Below are 17,385 nucleotides of genomic sequence, written 5' to 3'. Positions count from 1 at the left end.
AAATATATATATCTGTACACAGTTACACATGAAGCAAAGCAATGGAAAAAATTTCACTTTCAGACTTTTAATGTAACAAACAAACAAAAATCAAAGTATTTAAAAAGCAACTAAATACTCCAAACAAAAGATAAGCGTTACATTAACTAATGCAACTGAAACATGTCTTACGAAATGCTTTTACTCGATGTCTTGCTTCTGTCAGATATGCTGCATTAAAGGGACAGCATCAAAGTCAGTCCGAACTCTCTCGCAGAGGGCCACCTCCTTCTGTCCTGCCAGGTCAAAACTTCCAGCATCCTTCAACAATCCTTCCACTCCACCTGAGATTTGTGGATCTGATTATCACGACAAGGCACACCTCAACAACTCCCTGTTCTATAAATCTTCAGAAGCCACGTCGGTTCTGTTCCCGTTCTTTTGAACAGAAGTGGAATCCTTCGTAGCATCCTGCTTAATCTTTAAAACAAACAATTTTCCCCGCTTTTCCTTTTTCCTCCACATCTCAGCAGCTGTTTAATTTGTTTGGTTGGAGACTGGGAAAAGGAGTTGTCTTATGGGGAAAGAGTGGGCATGTTAACACCCTTCTGGGTTTCCATTTGAGTTTATGGGGTTGGTTTAACACTGAGCTAAATCGCTGGCTTTTAAAGCAGACCAAGGCAGGCCAGCAGCACAGTTCAATTCCCGTACCAGCCTCCCTGAACAGGCGCCGGAATGTGGCGACTAGGGACTTTTCACAGTAACTTCATTTGAAGCCTACTCGTGACAATAAGCGATTTTCATTTTCATTTCATTTCATCTCCACATAGCAATCTGAGATCAACTCAGCATTTCTCTGAAATGAAATGTTTACTAAGAATTCACCATTTCAGAGCTATCTAAATAAGATCATAAAATCAAAAGAAATAGGGGTAGGATTAGGCTATTTGGCCCATCGAGCCTGCTCCACCAGTGAAGAAGAACAAGTCTAATCTGATTGTGCTTTAATCTCTACTTTCCTGGCTGTTCCCGATAACCCTTGTTGACCAAAAATTGTCACAATCAGCCTTGTATGCATTCAATGACCCAGCCTCCACTGATCTCTGAGCGAGAGAATTCCAAAGACTAATAACTCTGAAAGAAGAAATTCCTCCGCATTTCTGTCTTAAATCCAGCAGAGGGCTGCAGAGCGGAGCTGCTGATTGGCTTATGCGGGAAAAATTTGCATCAGTGCATTGCGGTCACTGTATCTAGAAGGTGGTTTGTGGAGCAGCTGTTGTCAAGTGACAGTTAAACCCCAAACACTTCTTCAGTGTTTCCCTCCCTACCTCCTCCGCTAACCAAAACAAAACATTCACTGTAAGGATCCCAGTCGATCATGAGGGAGACTCGAGGGCAGGTAGAAGTATAAAGAAGTTGAACCATGACATCACAGCCTGCAGGTAAGTGATTGGCTGGTGACTGGTAAGTAGTTTTTCTTTTCCCTGAGGTGTTCTCGTGTGGGGCGCAGTGGTTGCTGAGTGAGTGCTTGCTGAGAAGGGGAGTAAAAACATTTTTAAACTTACTGTTGGGAGTTTCCAGTTGAATCCGGTCGGAATGAGGACAGAGTGACTGCTGGGTAAGTAGTAAAGATTTTAATTGTTTGCACAGGCCCATAACAGCTGATTGCTGTTCTCGTGCGGGGCGCAGTGGTTGCTTGTTAAGTGTTTTATTTTTACCTGTATTTAAGTTGGGCGGTTGCTGAACCCGAGACACTACACTTATAGTGTCCCCACCTTTCCACCTCCTCTAACCTAAGGGGTTGAATGAATATCAGGTAAGCTCTTCCTTTCTTTTTCTTGTTTTATCCAGAGGGGATGGCAGGGAAGGCAGTACAATGCTCCTCCTGCAGAATGTTTGAGGTGAGGGACGCCGTCAGTGTCTCTGCTGATTTCATCTGTGGGAAGTGCACCCATCTCCAGCTCCTCCGAAACCGTGTTGGGGAACTGAAGCTGGAGCTGGATGAAGTTCAGATCATTCGGGAGGCAGAGGTGGTCATAGATAGAAGCTTCAGGGATGTAGTTACTCCGAAGAATCAAGTTGGATGGGTGACGGTGAGAGGGGCTGGGAGGAAGCAGTCAGTGCAGGGATCCTCTGTGGTCGTTCCCCTCAGTAACAAGTATACCACTTTGGATATTGTTGAGGGGGACGACCTACCGGGGTAAGCCACGGTGAACGGATCTCCAGCACTGCGTCCATCCCTGTGGCTCAGAAGGGAAGGAGGGAGAGCAGGAGAGCAATAGTTAATGGGGACTCAATAGTTAGAGGGACAGACAGACTTATCTGTGACAACGAAAGAGACTCACGGATGGTATGTTGCCTCCCGGGTGCCAGGGTCCGTGACGTCTCGGACCGTGTTTTCAGAGTCCTTAAGGGGGAGGGGGAACAGTCACAAGTTGTGGTACACATCGGTACCAACGACATAGGTAAGAGAAGGGATGGGGATTTAAAACAGGAATTTAGGGAGCTAGGGTGGAAGCTGAGAGCCAGGACAAACCATGTTGTCATCTCTGGTTTGTTGCCGGTGCCACATGCTAGCGAGGTGAGGAACAGAGAGAGACTGCAGATAAACACATGGCTGCAGGGATGGTGTAGGAGGGAGGGTTTCAGTTACGTGGATAATTGGAGTACATTCTGGGGAAGGTGGGACCTGTACAGACAGGACGGTTTGCACCTGAACCAGAGAGGCACCAATATCCTGGGAGGGAAATTTGCTACGGCTCTTCGGGGGGTTTAAACTAATTTGTCAGGAGGCTGGGAAAACGAGCTGTAGTCCAGAAGCCAGTGTTGAGAGTAGTGAGGTACTGAGGAGGGTATCAAAGTCGCAGGAGTGTACCGGCAGACAGAAAGGTGGGTTGAAGTGTGTCTACTTCAATGCAAGGAGCATCCGGAATAAGGTTGGTGAACTTGAAGCGTGGATTGGTACTTGGGACTACGATGTTGTGGCCATTACGGAGACATGGTTAGAACAGGGACAGGAATGGTTGTTGGAAGTTCCGGGGTATGGATGTTTCAGTAAGAGTAGGGAAGGTTGTAAAAGAGGTGGAGGAGTAGCATTGTTAATCAAGGATAGTTTAACGGCTGCAGAAAGGCAGTTCGAAGGGGATCTGCCTACTGAGGTAAAATGGGCCAAAGTTAGGAATAGGAAAGGAGCAGTCTTGTTGTTAGGAGTTTTCTATAGGCTGCCAAATAGTAATAGAGATGTGGAGGAAGAAATTGCAAAACAGATTATGGATAGGTGTGGAGGTCTCAGGGTAGTTTTCATGGGTGACTTTAACTTTCCAAATATTGATTGGAACCTCTCTTGGTCGAGCAGTTCGGATGGGGCAGTTTTTGTACAGTGTGTGCAGGAGGATTTCCTGACACAATATGTGGATAGGCCGACAAGAGGGGGGGCCACATTGGATTTGGTACTGGGTAATGAACCGGGCCAAGTGTTAGATTTGTTTGTGGGAGAGAACTTTGGAGATAGTGACCACAATTCGGTGCCTTTCACTATTGCAATGGAGAGGGATAGGGCCATACGGCAGGGCAAGGTTTTTAATTGGGGGAGGGATAATTATGATGCGATTAGGCAAGAATTAGGGAGCATAAGATGGGAACAGAAACTGTCAGGGAAAGGCACAAATGAAAAGTGGAGCTTGTTCAAGGAGCAAATACTACGTGTCCTTGATAGGTATGTCCCTGTCAGGCAGGGAGGAAATGGCCGTGTGAGGGAACCATGGTTCACACAAGATGTTGAATGTCTTGTCAAGAGGAAAAAGGAAGCGTATGTAAGGATGAGAAAACAAGGTTCAGTTGGGTCGCTTGAGGGTTACAAGGTAGCAAGGAAGGAGCTAAAAAAAAGGGCTTCGGAGAGCTAGGAGGGGGCATGAGAAGTCCTTGGCGGGTCGGATCAAGGAAAACCCCAAGGCTTTTTACGCTTATGTGAGAAATAAAAGAATGACCAGGGTGAGGTTAGGGCTGGTCAAGGACAGTAGTGGGAACATGTGCATGGAGTCAGAAGGAATAGGAGAGGCGTTGAATTAATACTTTTCTTCAGTGTTCACTAAGGAGAGAGGCTATGTTTTTGAGGATGAGAGTGTGATACAGGCGGGTAGGCTGGAGGTGGTAGATGTTCTGAGGGAGGATGTATTAGCAATTTTGAAAAACCTTAGGGTCGACAAGTCCCTTGGGCCAGATGGGATATATCCAAGGATTCTTTGGGAGGCAAGGGATGAGATTGCAGATCCTTTGGCTTTGATCTTTGGGTCCTCACTGTCCATGGGGATAGTGCCAGAGGACTGGAGGGTGGCGAATGTTGTTCCTCTGTTCAAGAAAGGGAATAGGAATGGTAGGCTTATGCAGAAAGTAAGGAGGCCTGGGATAGTGGGAAATTTGGCCAGTTGGATAACAAACTGGCTAACCGATAGAAGTCAGAGAGTGGTGGTGGATGACAAATATGCAGCCTGGAGCCCAGTTACCAGTGGTGTACCGCAGGGATCAGTTCTGGGTCCTTTGCTGTTTGTGATTTTCATGAATAACTTGGATGAGGGAGTTGAAGGGTGGATCAGTAAATTTGCAGACGATACGAAGATTGGTGGAGTTATGGATATAGTGAGGAGGGCTGTTGTCGGCTGAAAAGAGACATAGATAGGATGCAGAGCTGGGCTGAGAAGTGGCAGATGGAGTTTAACCCTGAAAAGTGTGAGGTTGTCCATTTTTGAAGGACAAATATGAATGCGGAATACAGGGTTAATGGTAGGGTTCTTGGCAATGTGGAGGAGCAGAGAGATCTTGGGGTCTATATTCATAGATCTTTGAAAGTTGCCACTCAAGTTGTTAGAGCTGTGAAGAAGGCCTATGGTGTGCTAGCGTTCATTAGCAGAGGGATTGAATTGAAGAGCCGTGAGGTGATGATGCAGCTGTACAAAACCTTGGTCAGGCCACATTTTGGAGTACTGTGTGCAGTTCTGGTCGCCTCATTTTAGGAAGGATGTGGAAGCTTTGGAAAAGGTGCAAAGGAGATTTACCAGGATGTTGCCTGGAATGGAGAGTAGGTCTTACGAGGAAAGGTTGAGGGTGCTAGGCCTTTTCTCATTAGAACGGAGAAGGATGAGGGGAGACTTGATAGAGGTTTATAAGATGATCAGTGGAATAGATAGAGTAGACAGTCAGAGACTTTTTCCCCGGGTGGAACAAACCATTATAAGGGGACATAAATTTAAGGTGAATGGTGGAAGATATAGGGGGGATGTCAGAGGTAGGTTCTTTACCCAGAGAGTAATGGGGGCATGGAAGGCACTGCCTGTGGAAGTAGTTGAGTCGGAAACATTTGGGACCTTTAAGTGTCTATTGGATAGGTACATGGATTATGGTAGAATGATGGGGTGTAGATTAATTTGTTCCTAATCTGGACAAAAGTTTCGGCACAACATCGTGGGCCGAAGGGCCTGTTCTGTGCTGTATTTTTCTATGTTCTATGTTCTGTGTACAGGCTAGGTGGATTGGCCATGCTAAATTGCCCTTAATTGGAGAAAATGAATTGGGTAGTCTAAAAATTAAAAAAATATCACAACAGTGGCAACACAACTAGCTCTGTTGCTCAGCAGGGGAGGACAAAGTGCAGGAGAGCAATAGTTATTGGGGACTCTATAGTAAGGAACACAGATAGACGTTTCTGTGGAAGTGAAAGAGACACCAGGATAGCCTCCCTGGTGCCAGGGTCAAGGATGTCTCTGAACGAACACAGGACATCCTGAAGGGAAGAGTGAACAGCCAGAGGTCATGGTACACATAGGTACTAATGACATAGGCAGGGAGAGTGATGAGGTCTTGCAGAAAGAGGTAGACAGTAAGCTAAGAAGCAGGACCTCTCGGGTTGTAATCTCAGGATTTCTCCCTGTGCCACATGCCAGTGAGGCTAGAAATAGGAGGATAGAGCAGCTAAACATGTGGCTAAATCGGTGGTGTAGGACAGGCATTGGCAAACTGGGAGGCGCGACCCGCGAGTGGGTTGGAGGCAGTTGTCGGGAAGGTCGCTGAGCCGTCCGTCATGGCGCTCCCAATCGCGCAAATCTGCACGCAACATGGTAGCACAAGTGGATAGCACTGTGGCTTCACAGCGCCAGGGTCCCAGGTTCGATTCCCCGCTGGGTCACTGTCTGCGGAGTCTGCACGTTCTCCCCGTGTCTGCGTGGATTTCCTCCGGGTGCCCCAGTTTTCTCCCACAGTCCAAAGACAAGCTGGTTAGGTAGATTGACCATGCTAAATTGCCCTTAGTAATCAAAAAGGTTAGGAGGGGTTTTTGGATTACGGGGATAGGGTGGAAGTGAGGGCTTAAGTGGGTCGGTGCAGACCCGATGGACCGAATGGCCTCCTTCTGCACTGTCTGTTCTATGTTCAGGGGCTGGTTTAGCTCACTAGGCTAACTCGCTGGCTTTTAAAGCAGACCAAACAGGCCAGCAGCACGGTTCGATTCCCGTACCAGCCTCCCCGGACAGGCGCCGGAATGTGGCGACTAGGGGCTTTTCACAGTAACTTCATTGAAGCCTACTCGTGACAATAAGCGATTTTCATTTCATTTTCATTTCATTTCATCAACAACCGCAGCAGCCGGCTGCAAGAGGCCTTCAAAATGGCTGCGAACATGCAACACTATGCGCATGCGTGCCGATGATCGGGCACGTGTGCGCAGTGCAGCCGCTTTTTTTTTAACAGTCGCAGCTTTTTGTTTTACAAGTTCGGGGGGTTTTATTCATTTTGTTCATTTAATTTTTATTTTATTCATTTTTTTTTTACAAGTTCGGGGGGGGGGGGGGGGGGGGGTTTATTTGATAAAATTCTACCGTGAAAAAATGCAGAACTTTGGACAGATGGAGACTTCATACTTTCCGACACCAGAAGGTTTCACCTTCATACAACAGGTTCTATTGGAGGAGTGTGTACGAGGGCCAAAGGGACCCAAAACCATTTCCTCCATTTTTGTCAGCAACAAACAAGGTAAGAGAAAATGGTGGGTCGCGAAGGTCGGCTGGGTTGGATCCCAAAGGCTTGGCCGGTTGGTAAAAATGGGTACCCGGTAAAAAGGTTTGAAGAACACTGGTACAGGAGGGAGGGTTTCAGATTTCTGAACCATTGGGATCAGAGATGTGAAGGAATTTCTTCAGCCAGAGGATGATGACTCTGTGGAACTCTTTGCCGCAGAAGGCTGTGGAGGCCAAATCACTGAGTGTCTTTCAGACAGAGATAGATAGGTTCTTGATTAATTTGGGGATCAGGGGTTATGGAGAGAAGGCAGGAGAATGGGGATGAGAAAAATATCAGCCATGATTGAATGGCGGAGCAGACTCGATGGGCCGAGTGGCCTAATTCTGCTCCTATGTATTATGGTCTTATGATGTGGAGATGCCGGCGTTGGACTGGACTGAGCACTCACCTGAGGAAGGAGCAGTGCTCCGAAAGCTAGTGTTTGAAACAAACATGTTGGACTTTAACCTGGTGTTGTAAGACATCTTATTATGGTCTTATGTTGCAGCTGCACAGGATCTTCGTTAGGCCTCATTCTGAATATTGTGTACAGTTCTGGTCTCCACACTACCAGAAGGATGTGGATGCTTTGGAGAGGGTACAGAAGCGGTTTACTAGGATGTTGCCTGGTATGAAGGGCATCAGCTATGAGGAGAGGTTAGATAAACACAGTCTGTTCTCACTGGAAGGATGGAGGTTGAGAGGCGGCCTGATAGAGGTCTACAAGATTATAAGTGGTATGGACAGAGTGGATAGTCAGATGCTCTTTCCTAGGGTAGGAGAGTCAAGTACTAGGGGACATAGGTTTAACGTGCGTGGGAAAAAGCTTAGAACAGATGTGCAGGGCAAGTTTTTTCCACAGGGTGGTAAATCTATGGAACGCGCTGCCTGGGGAGGTGGGGGGCGCAGGTACAATAGCGGCATTTAAGGGGCATCTAGACAGATATAGGAACAGAGTGGGAATGGAAGGATAAGGACTCTATAAGTGCAGACGGTTTTAGTTCAGGCAGGTACCATGGTCAGCGCAGGCTTGGAGGGCCAAAGGGCCTGTTCCTGTGCTGTATTGTTTGTTCTTTGATCCGTGCAGACAGTGACCCAAGCCAGGAATTGTATACAGGTCCTTGGCGCTGTGAGGCAACAATGCTAACCACTGTGCTGCCGTGCCGCCCTACTGAATCTCTACACTACCTGGTTGGGCTTATTCCCCAATACTAGGTCCAATCCAGCTCCTTCCCTACTTAGACTATCGACATACTGTTTCAAGAAGCTCTCCTGGATGCTCCTGACAAACTCTGAACCATCCACACCCCTCGCACTGAGTGAGTCCCAGGGGATGTTAAAATCACTCACCACAACAATCCTCTTGCTTTTACATCTTTCCAAAGTCTACGTACATATCTAGTCCTCTATCTCCCACTGGATGTTGGGAGCCTGTAAACCTCCAACATTGTGACTACACCCTTCCTATTCCTGAGCTCTACCCATATTGCCTCACTGCATGAGCCCTCCGCGGTGTCCTCTTGCTGTGATATTCCCCTTAACCAGCAATGCAACTCCCCCATCCCTTTTACATCCCCTCTATCCCACCTGAAACATTTGAATCCGGGATTCAGAACAGCCAATCCTGCCCTTCCCTCAATCAAGTCTCTGTAATAGCAACAATATCGTAATTCCAAGTCCTAAATTCATCTGTCTTACCTGTTATACTTCTCGCATTGAAATAAATGCACTTCAGACCATCAGTCCCGCTGTGTTCAGCAACTTCGCCCTGCCTGCTCTTCCTCTGAGTCTTACTGCCCTCAATCTTTAGTTCCCCCTAAGTTACTTCACCTGCTGACCCACTGCTCTGGTTCCCAGCCCCTTGCCACACTAGTTCAAACCTTCCCGAGTGATGCTATCAAACCTCCCAGCCAGGATATATATGCCCCTCCAGTTTAGGTGCAAATCTACCTTCTAGTACAGGTCCCATCTTCTCTGGAGGAGATCCCATTGATCCAGAAATATGAAACCATCCCTCCTGCACCAGCTCATTAGCCACGTGTTGAACTGTACTATCTTCCTATTTGGAGCCTCACTGGCACATGGCACAGGGAGTAATCCCGAGATTACAACCTTAGAGATTTTTCAAATTTAGTACCTAACTCCCTGAACTCCCCCTTCAGGACCTCACCACTCTTCCTGACTATGTCATTCATACCAATGTGTGCTGAACATCCCCCACTCATAATTATAATGCAGCAAATCCATACTCTTAATGTTGTCATGGCAGTGTCCCTTTAAGAAATGTTTTGTCCCATCAAATGACTTCAGTGATGTCATTGTGTGGGTGGAGCTGGGCTGTGGCTCAGGGTTTTACTTTTGTTTTGGTTTGGGCTGTTTTGTGGCTTTGAGTTTTTCTGCTTTGGTTTTCACATTTGGACGCTGTGTTCAGACAGAGAAGTCTTGTCTTGTGTCTCACTCTCTTGAGAACTTAAAAGAAATAACTTATTTCTGGAAGGAATTCAAACCAACTGTTTTGGTAAAAGGGGTTTCTGGTTTATGGGATCTTGTTATTAAATTGGAACAGCTAAAGTTAATGGAAATTGATTAAGGATTATATACAGAGTACTGTAGCTGTGTGGGGTATTAATGTTTGTAGGTGATAAAAATGCTTACTGTGTGTGTTTATAAAAATGTCAACTGAATTTGTTGAATAAACGTTGTTTTCGATTAAAATTGCTTAATATTCTGTTAAGTAATATTCTGTTGAATAACACCTGAAAGACAGGTCCTTGTGCTCCCCGTAACTCCATGTTTTCTAAACCCTGGCCCATAACAACATTCCCCTTCTGTTTGTGTCCCACAGGTTGAGGATCATCAGCAGTCATTACAGCAGCTCTTCCATCAAACTGTGGAGCAAAAGGAGACCCTGGCCAATCGCAAACTGCTCACTCTGAAGCGTATCTCTCGGGCGGCAGCCCTGATCACAGCCCTTGGCAATGAAAAGGTGCCGTCTTTTCAAACTGGTGACCTGTTCAGCTCGCAGAGTCACTGTGTTATAGCAGGAGAGTGAATCTGAGTGTGCTTTCTTATTCTTTCATTGGATTGAATCATTGCTTGCAATGCCACCTGGCCCTAATTTCACTAGACGGTGAACTGCCTTCGTGAACAACTGCAGTTTGTGTGGCACAGAAAGCTGAGGGAGGCAGAGAGAATGAATAGGACAGAGAGAGGGAGATGAAGAGAGAGGGATGGTAAACGTAGAAGTGGAGTGTATAAAAATGACTGGGCAGTGTGAGATGGGAAACAGAGTGACGAAATGAGGGAGAGTGAGTAGAACAAAGGGTTAGATCGAGTGAGAGTGATAGCGAAAGAGATAGCGCATTTCAGAGAGTGAGATGATAGAGAAAGAGATAGTGTATTTCAGAGAGTGAGTGATAGAGAAAGAGATAGTGCATTTCAGAGAGTGAGGGTGATAAAGAAAGGGATAGTGCATTTCAGAGAGTGAGGGTGATAGAGAAAGAGATAGTGCATTTCAGAGAGTGAGAGTGATAGAGAAAGAGATAGTGTATTTCAGAGAGTGAGTGATAGAGAAAGAGATAGTGCATTTCAGAGAGTGAGGGTGATGCAGAAAGGGATAGTGCATTTCAGAGAGTGAGAGTGATAGAGAAAGAGATAGTGCATTTCAGAGAGTGAGGGTGATAGAGAAAGAGATAGTGCATTTCAGAGAGTGAGAGTGATAGAGAAAGAGATAGTGCATTTCAGAGAGTGAGAGTGATAGAGAAAGAGATAGTGCATTTCAGAGAGTGAGAGTGATAGAGAAAGAGATAGTGCATTTCAGAGAGTGAGGGTGATGCAGAAAGGGATAGTGCATTTCAGAGAGTGAGAGTGATAGAGAAAGAGATAGTGCATTTCAGAGAGTGAGAGTGATAGAGAAAGAGATAGTGCATTTCAGAGAGTGAGGGTGATGCAGAAAGGGATAGTGCATTTCAGAGAGTGAGGGTGATAGAGAAAGAGATTGTGCATTTCAGAGAGTGAGAGTGATAGAGAAAGAGATAGTGCATTTCAGAGAGTGAGGGTGATAGAGAAAGAGATAGTGCATTTCAGAGAGTGAGGGTGACGCAGAAAGGGAGTACGAGTAACAGAGTGTGTGGTAAAAGAGACAGAGCAAGTGGAAGAGACATTTGAGAGAGGCAGAAAAAGAGATTGAGGAAGAGAGAGTGTTAAAGTGACAGAGTAAAAAGACAGAGAATGAGTTTTACCGAGGGAGCTTGAAAGGCAGAGAGTGAGAGAGTGAGCGAGAGTGCGAGAGTGAAAGAGAATGGACAAGAATGGGAGTTATTGAGAAAGTATGGGCCTGAGAAGGAGAGTGGGATTAGAGTGGGTGGGTTTGGGAGATTATCAGGAGGGTGGGGGGAGTGAATGGGAGAGTGGGATTAGAGTGGGTGGGTTTGGGAGATTCTCAGGAAGGTACGGGGAGTGAATGGGAGAGCGGGATTAGAGTGGGTGGATTTGGGAGATTATCAGGAAGGTATGGGGAGTGAATGGGAGAGTGGGATTAGAGTGGGTGGGTTTGGGAGATTATCAGGATGGTGGGGGAGTGAATGGGAGAGTGGGATTAGAGTGGGTGGGTTTGGGAGATTATCAGGAGGGTTTGGAGGAGTGAATGGGAGAGTGGGATTAGAGTGGGTGGGTTTGGGAGATTATCAGGATGGTGGGGGAGTGAATGGGAGAGTGGGATTAGAGTGGGTGGGTTTGGGAGATTATCAGGAGGGTTTGGAGGAGTGAATGGGAGAGTGGGATTAGAGTGGGTGGGTTTGGGAGATTATCAGGAGGGTGGGGGGAGTGAATGGGAGAGTGGGATTAGAGTGGGTGGGTTTGGGAGATTATCAGGAGGGTGGGAGGTGTGAATGGGAGAGTGGGATTAGAGTGGGTGGGTTTGGGAGATTATCAGGAGGGTGGGGCGAGTGAATGGGAGAGTGGGATTAGAGTGGGTGGGTTTGGGAGATTATCAGGAGGGTGGGGGGAGTGAATGGGAGAGTGGGATTAGAGTGGGTGGGTTTGGGAGATTATCAGGGTGGTGGGGGAGTGAATGGGAGAGTGGGATTAGAGTGGGTGGATTTGGGAGATTATCAGGAAGGTACGGGGAGTGAATGGGAGAGTGGGATTAGAGTGGGTGGGTTTGGGAGATTATCAGGATGGTGGGGGAGTGAATGGGAGAGTGGGATTAAAGTGGGTGGGTTTGGGAGATTATCAGGAGGGTGGGGGAGTGAATGGGAGAGTGGGATTAGAGTGGGTGGGTTATAGGAGATTATCAGGAGGGTGGGGGGAGTGAATGGGAGAGTGGGATTAGAGTGGGTGGGTTTGGGAGATTATCAGGAGGGTGGGGGGAGTGAATGGGAGAGTGGGATTAGAGTGGGTGGGTTTGGGAGATTATCAGGACGGTGGGGGGTGAATGGGAGAGTGGGATTAGAGTGGGTGGGTTTGGGAGATTATCAGGAGGGTACGGGAAGTGAATGGGAGAGTGGGATTAGAGTGGTTGGGTTTGGGAGATTATCAGGATGGTGGGGCGAGTGAATGGGAGAGTGGGATTAGAGTGGGTGGGGTTGGGAGATTATCAGGAGGGTGGGAGGAGTGAATGGGAGAGTGGGATTAGAGTGGGTGGGTTTGGGAGATTATCAGGAGGGTACGGGGAGTGAATGGGAGAGTGGGATTAGAGTGGGTGGGTTTGGGAGATTATCAGGATGGTGGGGGAGTGAATGGGAGAGTGGGATTAGAGTCGGTGGGGTTGGGAGATTATCAGGAGGGTACGGGGAGTGAATGGGAGAGTGGGATTAGAGTGGGTGGGGTTGGGAGATTATCAGGAGGGTGGGAGGAGTGAATGGGAGAGTGGGATTAGAGTGGGTGGGTTTGGGAGATTATCAGGAGGGTACGGGGAGTGAATGGGAGAGTGGGATTAGAGTGGGTGGGTTTGGGAGATTATCAGGAGGGTGGGGCGAGTGAATGGGAGAGTGGGATTAGAGTGGGTGGGTTATAGGAGATTATCAGGAGGGTGGGGGGAGTGAATGGGAGAGTGGGATTAGAGTGGGTGGGTTTGGGAGATTATCAGGATGGTGGGGGAGTGAATGGGAGAGTGGGATTAGAGTGGGTGGATTTGGGAGATTATCAGGAAGGTACGGGGAGTGAATGGGAGAGTGGGATTAGAGTGGGTGGGTTTGGGAGATTATCAGGAGGGTACGGGGAGTGAATGGGAGAGTGGGATTAGAGTGGGTGGGTTTGGGAGATTATCAGGATGGTGGGGGAGTGAATGGGAGAGTGTGATTAGAGTGGGTGGGTTTGGGAGATTATCAGGAGGGTTTTGAGGAGTGAATGGGAGAGTGGGATTAGAGTGGGTGAGTTTGGGAGATTATCAGGATGGTGGGGGGAGTGAATGGGAGAGTGGGATTAGAGTGGGTGGGTTTGGGAGATTATCAGGAGGGTACGGGGAGTGAATGGGAGAGTGGGATTAGAGTGGGTGGGTTTGGGAGATTATCAGGAGGGTTTTGAGGAGTGAATGGGAGAGTGGGATTAGAGTGGGTGGGTTTGGGAGATTATCAGGATGGTGGGGGGAGTGAATGGGAGAGTGGGATTAGAGTGGGTGGGTTTGGGAGATTATCAGGAGGGTGGGGGGAGTGAAAGGGAGAGTGGGATTAGAGTGGGTGGGTTTGGGAGATTATCAGGAGGGTATGGGGAGTGAATGGGAGAGTGGGATTAGAGTGGACGGGTTTGGGAGATTATCAGGAAGGTACAGGATGTGAATGGGAGAGTGGGATTAGAGTGGGCGGGTTTGGGAGATTATCAGGATGGTGGGGGGAGTGAATGGGAGAGTGGGATTAGAGTGGGTGGGTTTGGGAGATTATCAGGAGGGTGGGGGGAGTGAATGGGAGAGTGGGATTAGAGTGGGGGGTTTGGGAGATTATCAGGAGTGTACGGGGAGGGAATGGGAGAATGGGAATTAGAGTGGGTGGTTTGGGAGATTAGCAGGATGGTGGGGGGAGTGAATGGGAGAGTGGGATTAGAGTGGGTGGGTTTGGGAGATTATCAGGAGGGTGGGGGAGTGAATGGGATAGTGGGATTAGAGTGGGTGGGTTTGGGAGATTATCGGTGGTGGGGGCGTGAATGGGAGCGTCGCTTGAGTGGGTGGGTTTTGGGAGTTCAGGGGGTGGGGGGCGTTGGGAGCGTGGGAGGTGGGCTTAGTGGGTGGGTTGGGAGATTATGGAGGGTTGGGGAGTGAATGGGAGAGTGGGATTAGAGTGGGTGGGTTTGGGAGATTATCGGAGGGTACGGGGAGTGAATGGGAGAGTGGGATTAGTGGGTGGGGTTGGGAGATTATCGAGGTGTGGGGGGAGTGAATGGGAGAGTGGGATTAGGTGGTGGGTTTGGGAGATTTCAGGAGGGGGGGGGGAGTGAAGGGTGAGGGGGATTAGAGTGGGTGGGTTTGGGAGATTATCAGGACTGTGGGGGGTGAATGGGAGAGTGGGTTAGAGGGTGGGTTTGGGGAATTATCAGGAGGGTGGGGGAGTGAATGGGAGAGTGGGATTAGAGTGGGTGGGTTTGGGAGATTATCAGGAGGGTATGGGGAGTGAATGGGAGAGTGGGATTAGAGTGGGTGGGTTTGGGAGATTATCAGGAGGGTGGGGGGAGTGAATGGGAGAGTGGGATTAGAGTGGGTGGGTTGGGGAGATTATCAGGAGGGTACGGGGAGTGAATGGGAGAGTGGGATTAGAGTGGATGGGATTGGGAGATTATCAGGAGGGTTTGGAGGAGTGAATGGGAGAGTGGGATTACAGTGGGTGTGTTTGGGAGATTATCAGGAGGATGGGGGGAGTGAATGGGAGAGTGGGATTAGAGTGGGTGGGTTTGGGAGATTATCGGGTGGGTGGGGGAGTGAATGGGAGAGTGGGATTAGAGTGGTGGGTTTGGGAGATTATCAGGAGTGTACGGGGAGTGAATGGGAGAGTGGGATTAGAGTGGGTGGGTTTGGGAGATTATCTGGAGGGTACGGGGAGTGAATGGGAGAGTGGGATTAGAGTGGGTGGGTTTGGGAGATTATCAGGAGGGTACGGGGAGTGAATGGGAGAGTGGGATTAGAGTGGGTGGGTTTGGGAGATTATCATGAGGGTGGGGGGAGTGAATGGGAGAGTGGGATTAGAGTGGGTGGGTTTGGGAGATTATCAGGAGGGTGGGGGGAGTGAATGGGAAAGTGGGATTAGAGTGGGTGGGTTTGGGAGATTATCAGGATGGTACGGGGAGTGAATGGGAGAGTGGGATTAGAGTGGGTGGGTTTGGGAGATTATCAGGAGGGTACGGGGAGTGAATGGGAGAGTGGGATTAGAGTGGGTGGGTTTGGGAGATTATCAGGAGGGTACGGGGAGTGAATGGGAGAGTGGGATTAGAGTGGGTGGGTTTGGGAGATTATCAGGAGGGTGGGGGGAGTGAAAGGGAGAGTGGGATTAGAGTGGGTGGGTTTGGAAGATTATCAGGAGGGTGGGGGGAGTGAAAGGGAGAGTGGGATTAGAGTGGGTGGGTTTGGGAAATTATCAGGAAGGTATGGGAATTGAGCAGGAGAGTGGGATTAGAGTGGACGGGTTTGGGAGATTATCAGGAGGGTACGGGAATTGAGCAGGAGAGTGGGATTAGAATGGACGGGTTTGGGAGATTATCAGGAAGGTATATGGATTGAGCAGGTGAGTGGGATTAGAGTGGGTGGGTTTGGGAGATTATCAGGAAGGTACGGGAAGTGAATGGGAGAGTGGGATTAGAGTGGACGGGTTTGGGAGATTATCAGGAAGGTCAAGGAAGTGAATGGGAGAGTGGGATTAGAGTGGGTGGGTTTGGGAGATTATCAGGAGGGTACGGGGAGTGAATGGGAGAGTGGGATTAGAGTGGGTGGGTTTGGGAGATTATCAGGAGGGTGGGGGGAGTGAAAGGGAGAGTGGGATTAGAGTGGACGGGTTTGGGAGATTATCAGGAGGGTACGGGGAGTGAATGGGAGAGTGGGATTAGAGTGGACGGGTTTGGGAGATTATCAGGAAGGTATGGGAAGTGAATGGGAGAGTGGGATTAGAGTGGGTGGGTTTGGGAGATAATCAGGAAGGTATGGGAATTGAGCAGGAGAGTGGGATTAGAATGGACGGGTTTGGGAGATTATCAGGAAGGTATAGGGATTGAGGCGGAGAGTGGGATTAGAGTGGACGGGTTTGGGAGATTATCAGGAGGGTGGGGGGAGTGAATGGGACAGTGGGATTAGAGTGGACGGGTTTGGGAGATTATCAGGAGGGTATGGGAATTGAGCAGGAGGTTTAGTGGCTCGCAGACTTGATGATCTCAGGGCGTCTTTAGTGCCAGACATGCTGAGTTGCTAATGTTCTGTGAGCCTTCGATATTGATTGATTAAGAAACCTTGCCTTTATAGATCCGTTGGAAGGAATCTCTCGATGCCTTGGATCGCTATTTGCATGGAATTGTGGGAGATACCCTTCTGTCAGCCGCTAGTATCACTTACTTTGGCCCATTCACTGCACATTACCGGAAGAGCCTGGTGGATCAATGGATAACGTTCCTGATTGAAAACCATATCCCAATGTCACCCGACTATTCTCTAATCCCAGCAACAACAGAGAAAATCGAGGTAAAGAATTGCAAGCGTGTTGTTAACGGAGGCTGTCACACTCCAACATACAAACCCTATCCTATTGCAGCACTTACTGAGCAAGAGAGAGAATCCAGGAAATGGTGTTCAATGCTGGGAGAGAGTGGAGGAGATGACAAGATGGTGGCAGGAGGCAGTGAGTGATGTTGAGATGGGATGAGGCATTGGAAAATGTTCAGAAACAATGGAAGACTGTGCGAGAAGCTAGGAATGTTGGGACACAGTAAAAACTAATGGGAGATGGTGGGAATAAGGGAACGATAGTGAGTGATGTTCGGAACGAATGGACGAATAAGGGGATCAGGGGTTTTGAGAGGAAGGCAGGAGAATGGGGATGAGAAAATATCAGCCATGATTAAATGGCGGAGCAGACTCGATGGGCCGAGTGGCCTAATTCTGCTCCTATGTCTTATGGTTTTATGGACTGTGGGAGACAGTGAGAAATGACAGAAGTCAGTGGGAGATGTTGGGAAATGTTGGGAGACAGTGGGAAATGTTTTGAAGAAGTGTGAAATATCGAAAAAAGTGGGAGTCAGTGAGACATGTCCAGAGTCATTAGGAGAAGTTGGAGACAGTGAGTGATGTTGGGAGACAGTGGAAAATATTGGGCCACAGTGGGCAGTATTGGGAGCCAATGGGAGATGTTGGGAGCCAGTGGGAGATCTTGGGAGTGTGATGGAAGTGTCCCT

At 48.4% G+C, this 17,385-nt stretch overlaps 1 protein-coding gene across 1 annotated transcript in view; it reads left to right on the top strand.

The window, feature by feature from the left end:
* LOC119966916 (dynein heavy chain 14, axonemal-like) overlaps positions 1-17,385 on the top strand; it is a 1,122,002-nt gene that overhangs the window by 977,067 nt on the left and 127,550 nt on the right. The window contains exons 64-65 of the mRNA XM_038798874.1: positions 9,872-10,012; positions 16,460-16,675. Of these exons, the coding sequence (XP_038654802.1) occupies positions 9,872-10,012; positions 16,460-16,675 (357 nt within the window). The remainder of the gene's footprint in view (positions 1-9,871; positions 10,013-16,459; positions 16,676-17,385) is intronic.

The sequence above is a fragment of the Scyliorhinus canicula genome, chromosome 6, assembly GCF_902713615.1.
Source record: "Scyliorhinus canicula chromosome 6, sScyCan1.1, whole genome shotgun sequence".
NCBI lineage: Eukaryota > Metazoa > Chordata > Chondrichthyes > Carcharhiniformes > Scyliorhinidae > Scyliorhinus > Scyliorhinus canicula.
The sequence above is the reverse complement of the archived record's forward strand: the minus strand, read 5'-3'. Positions and strand labels throughout refer to the sequence as shown.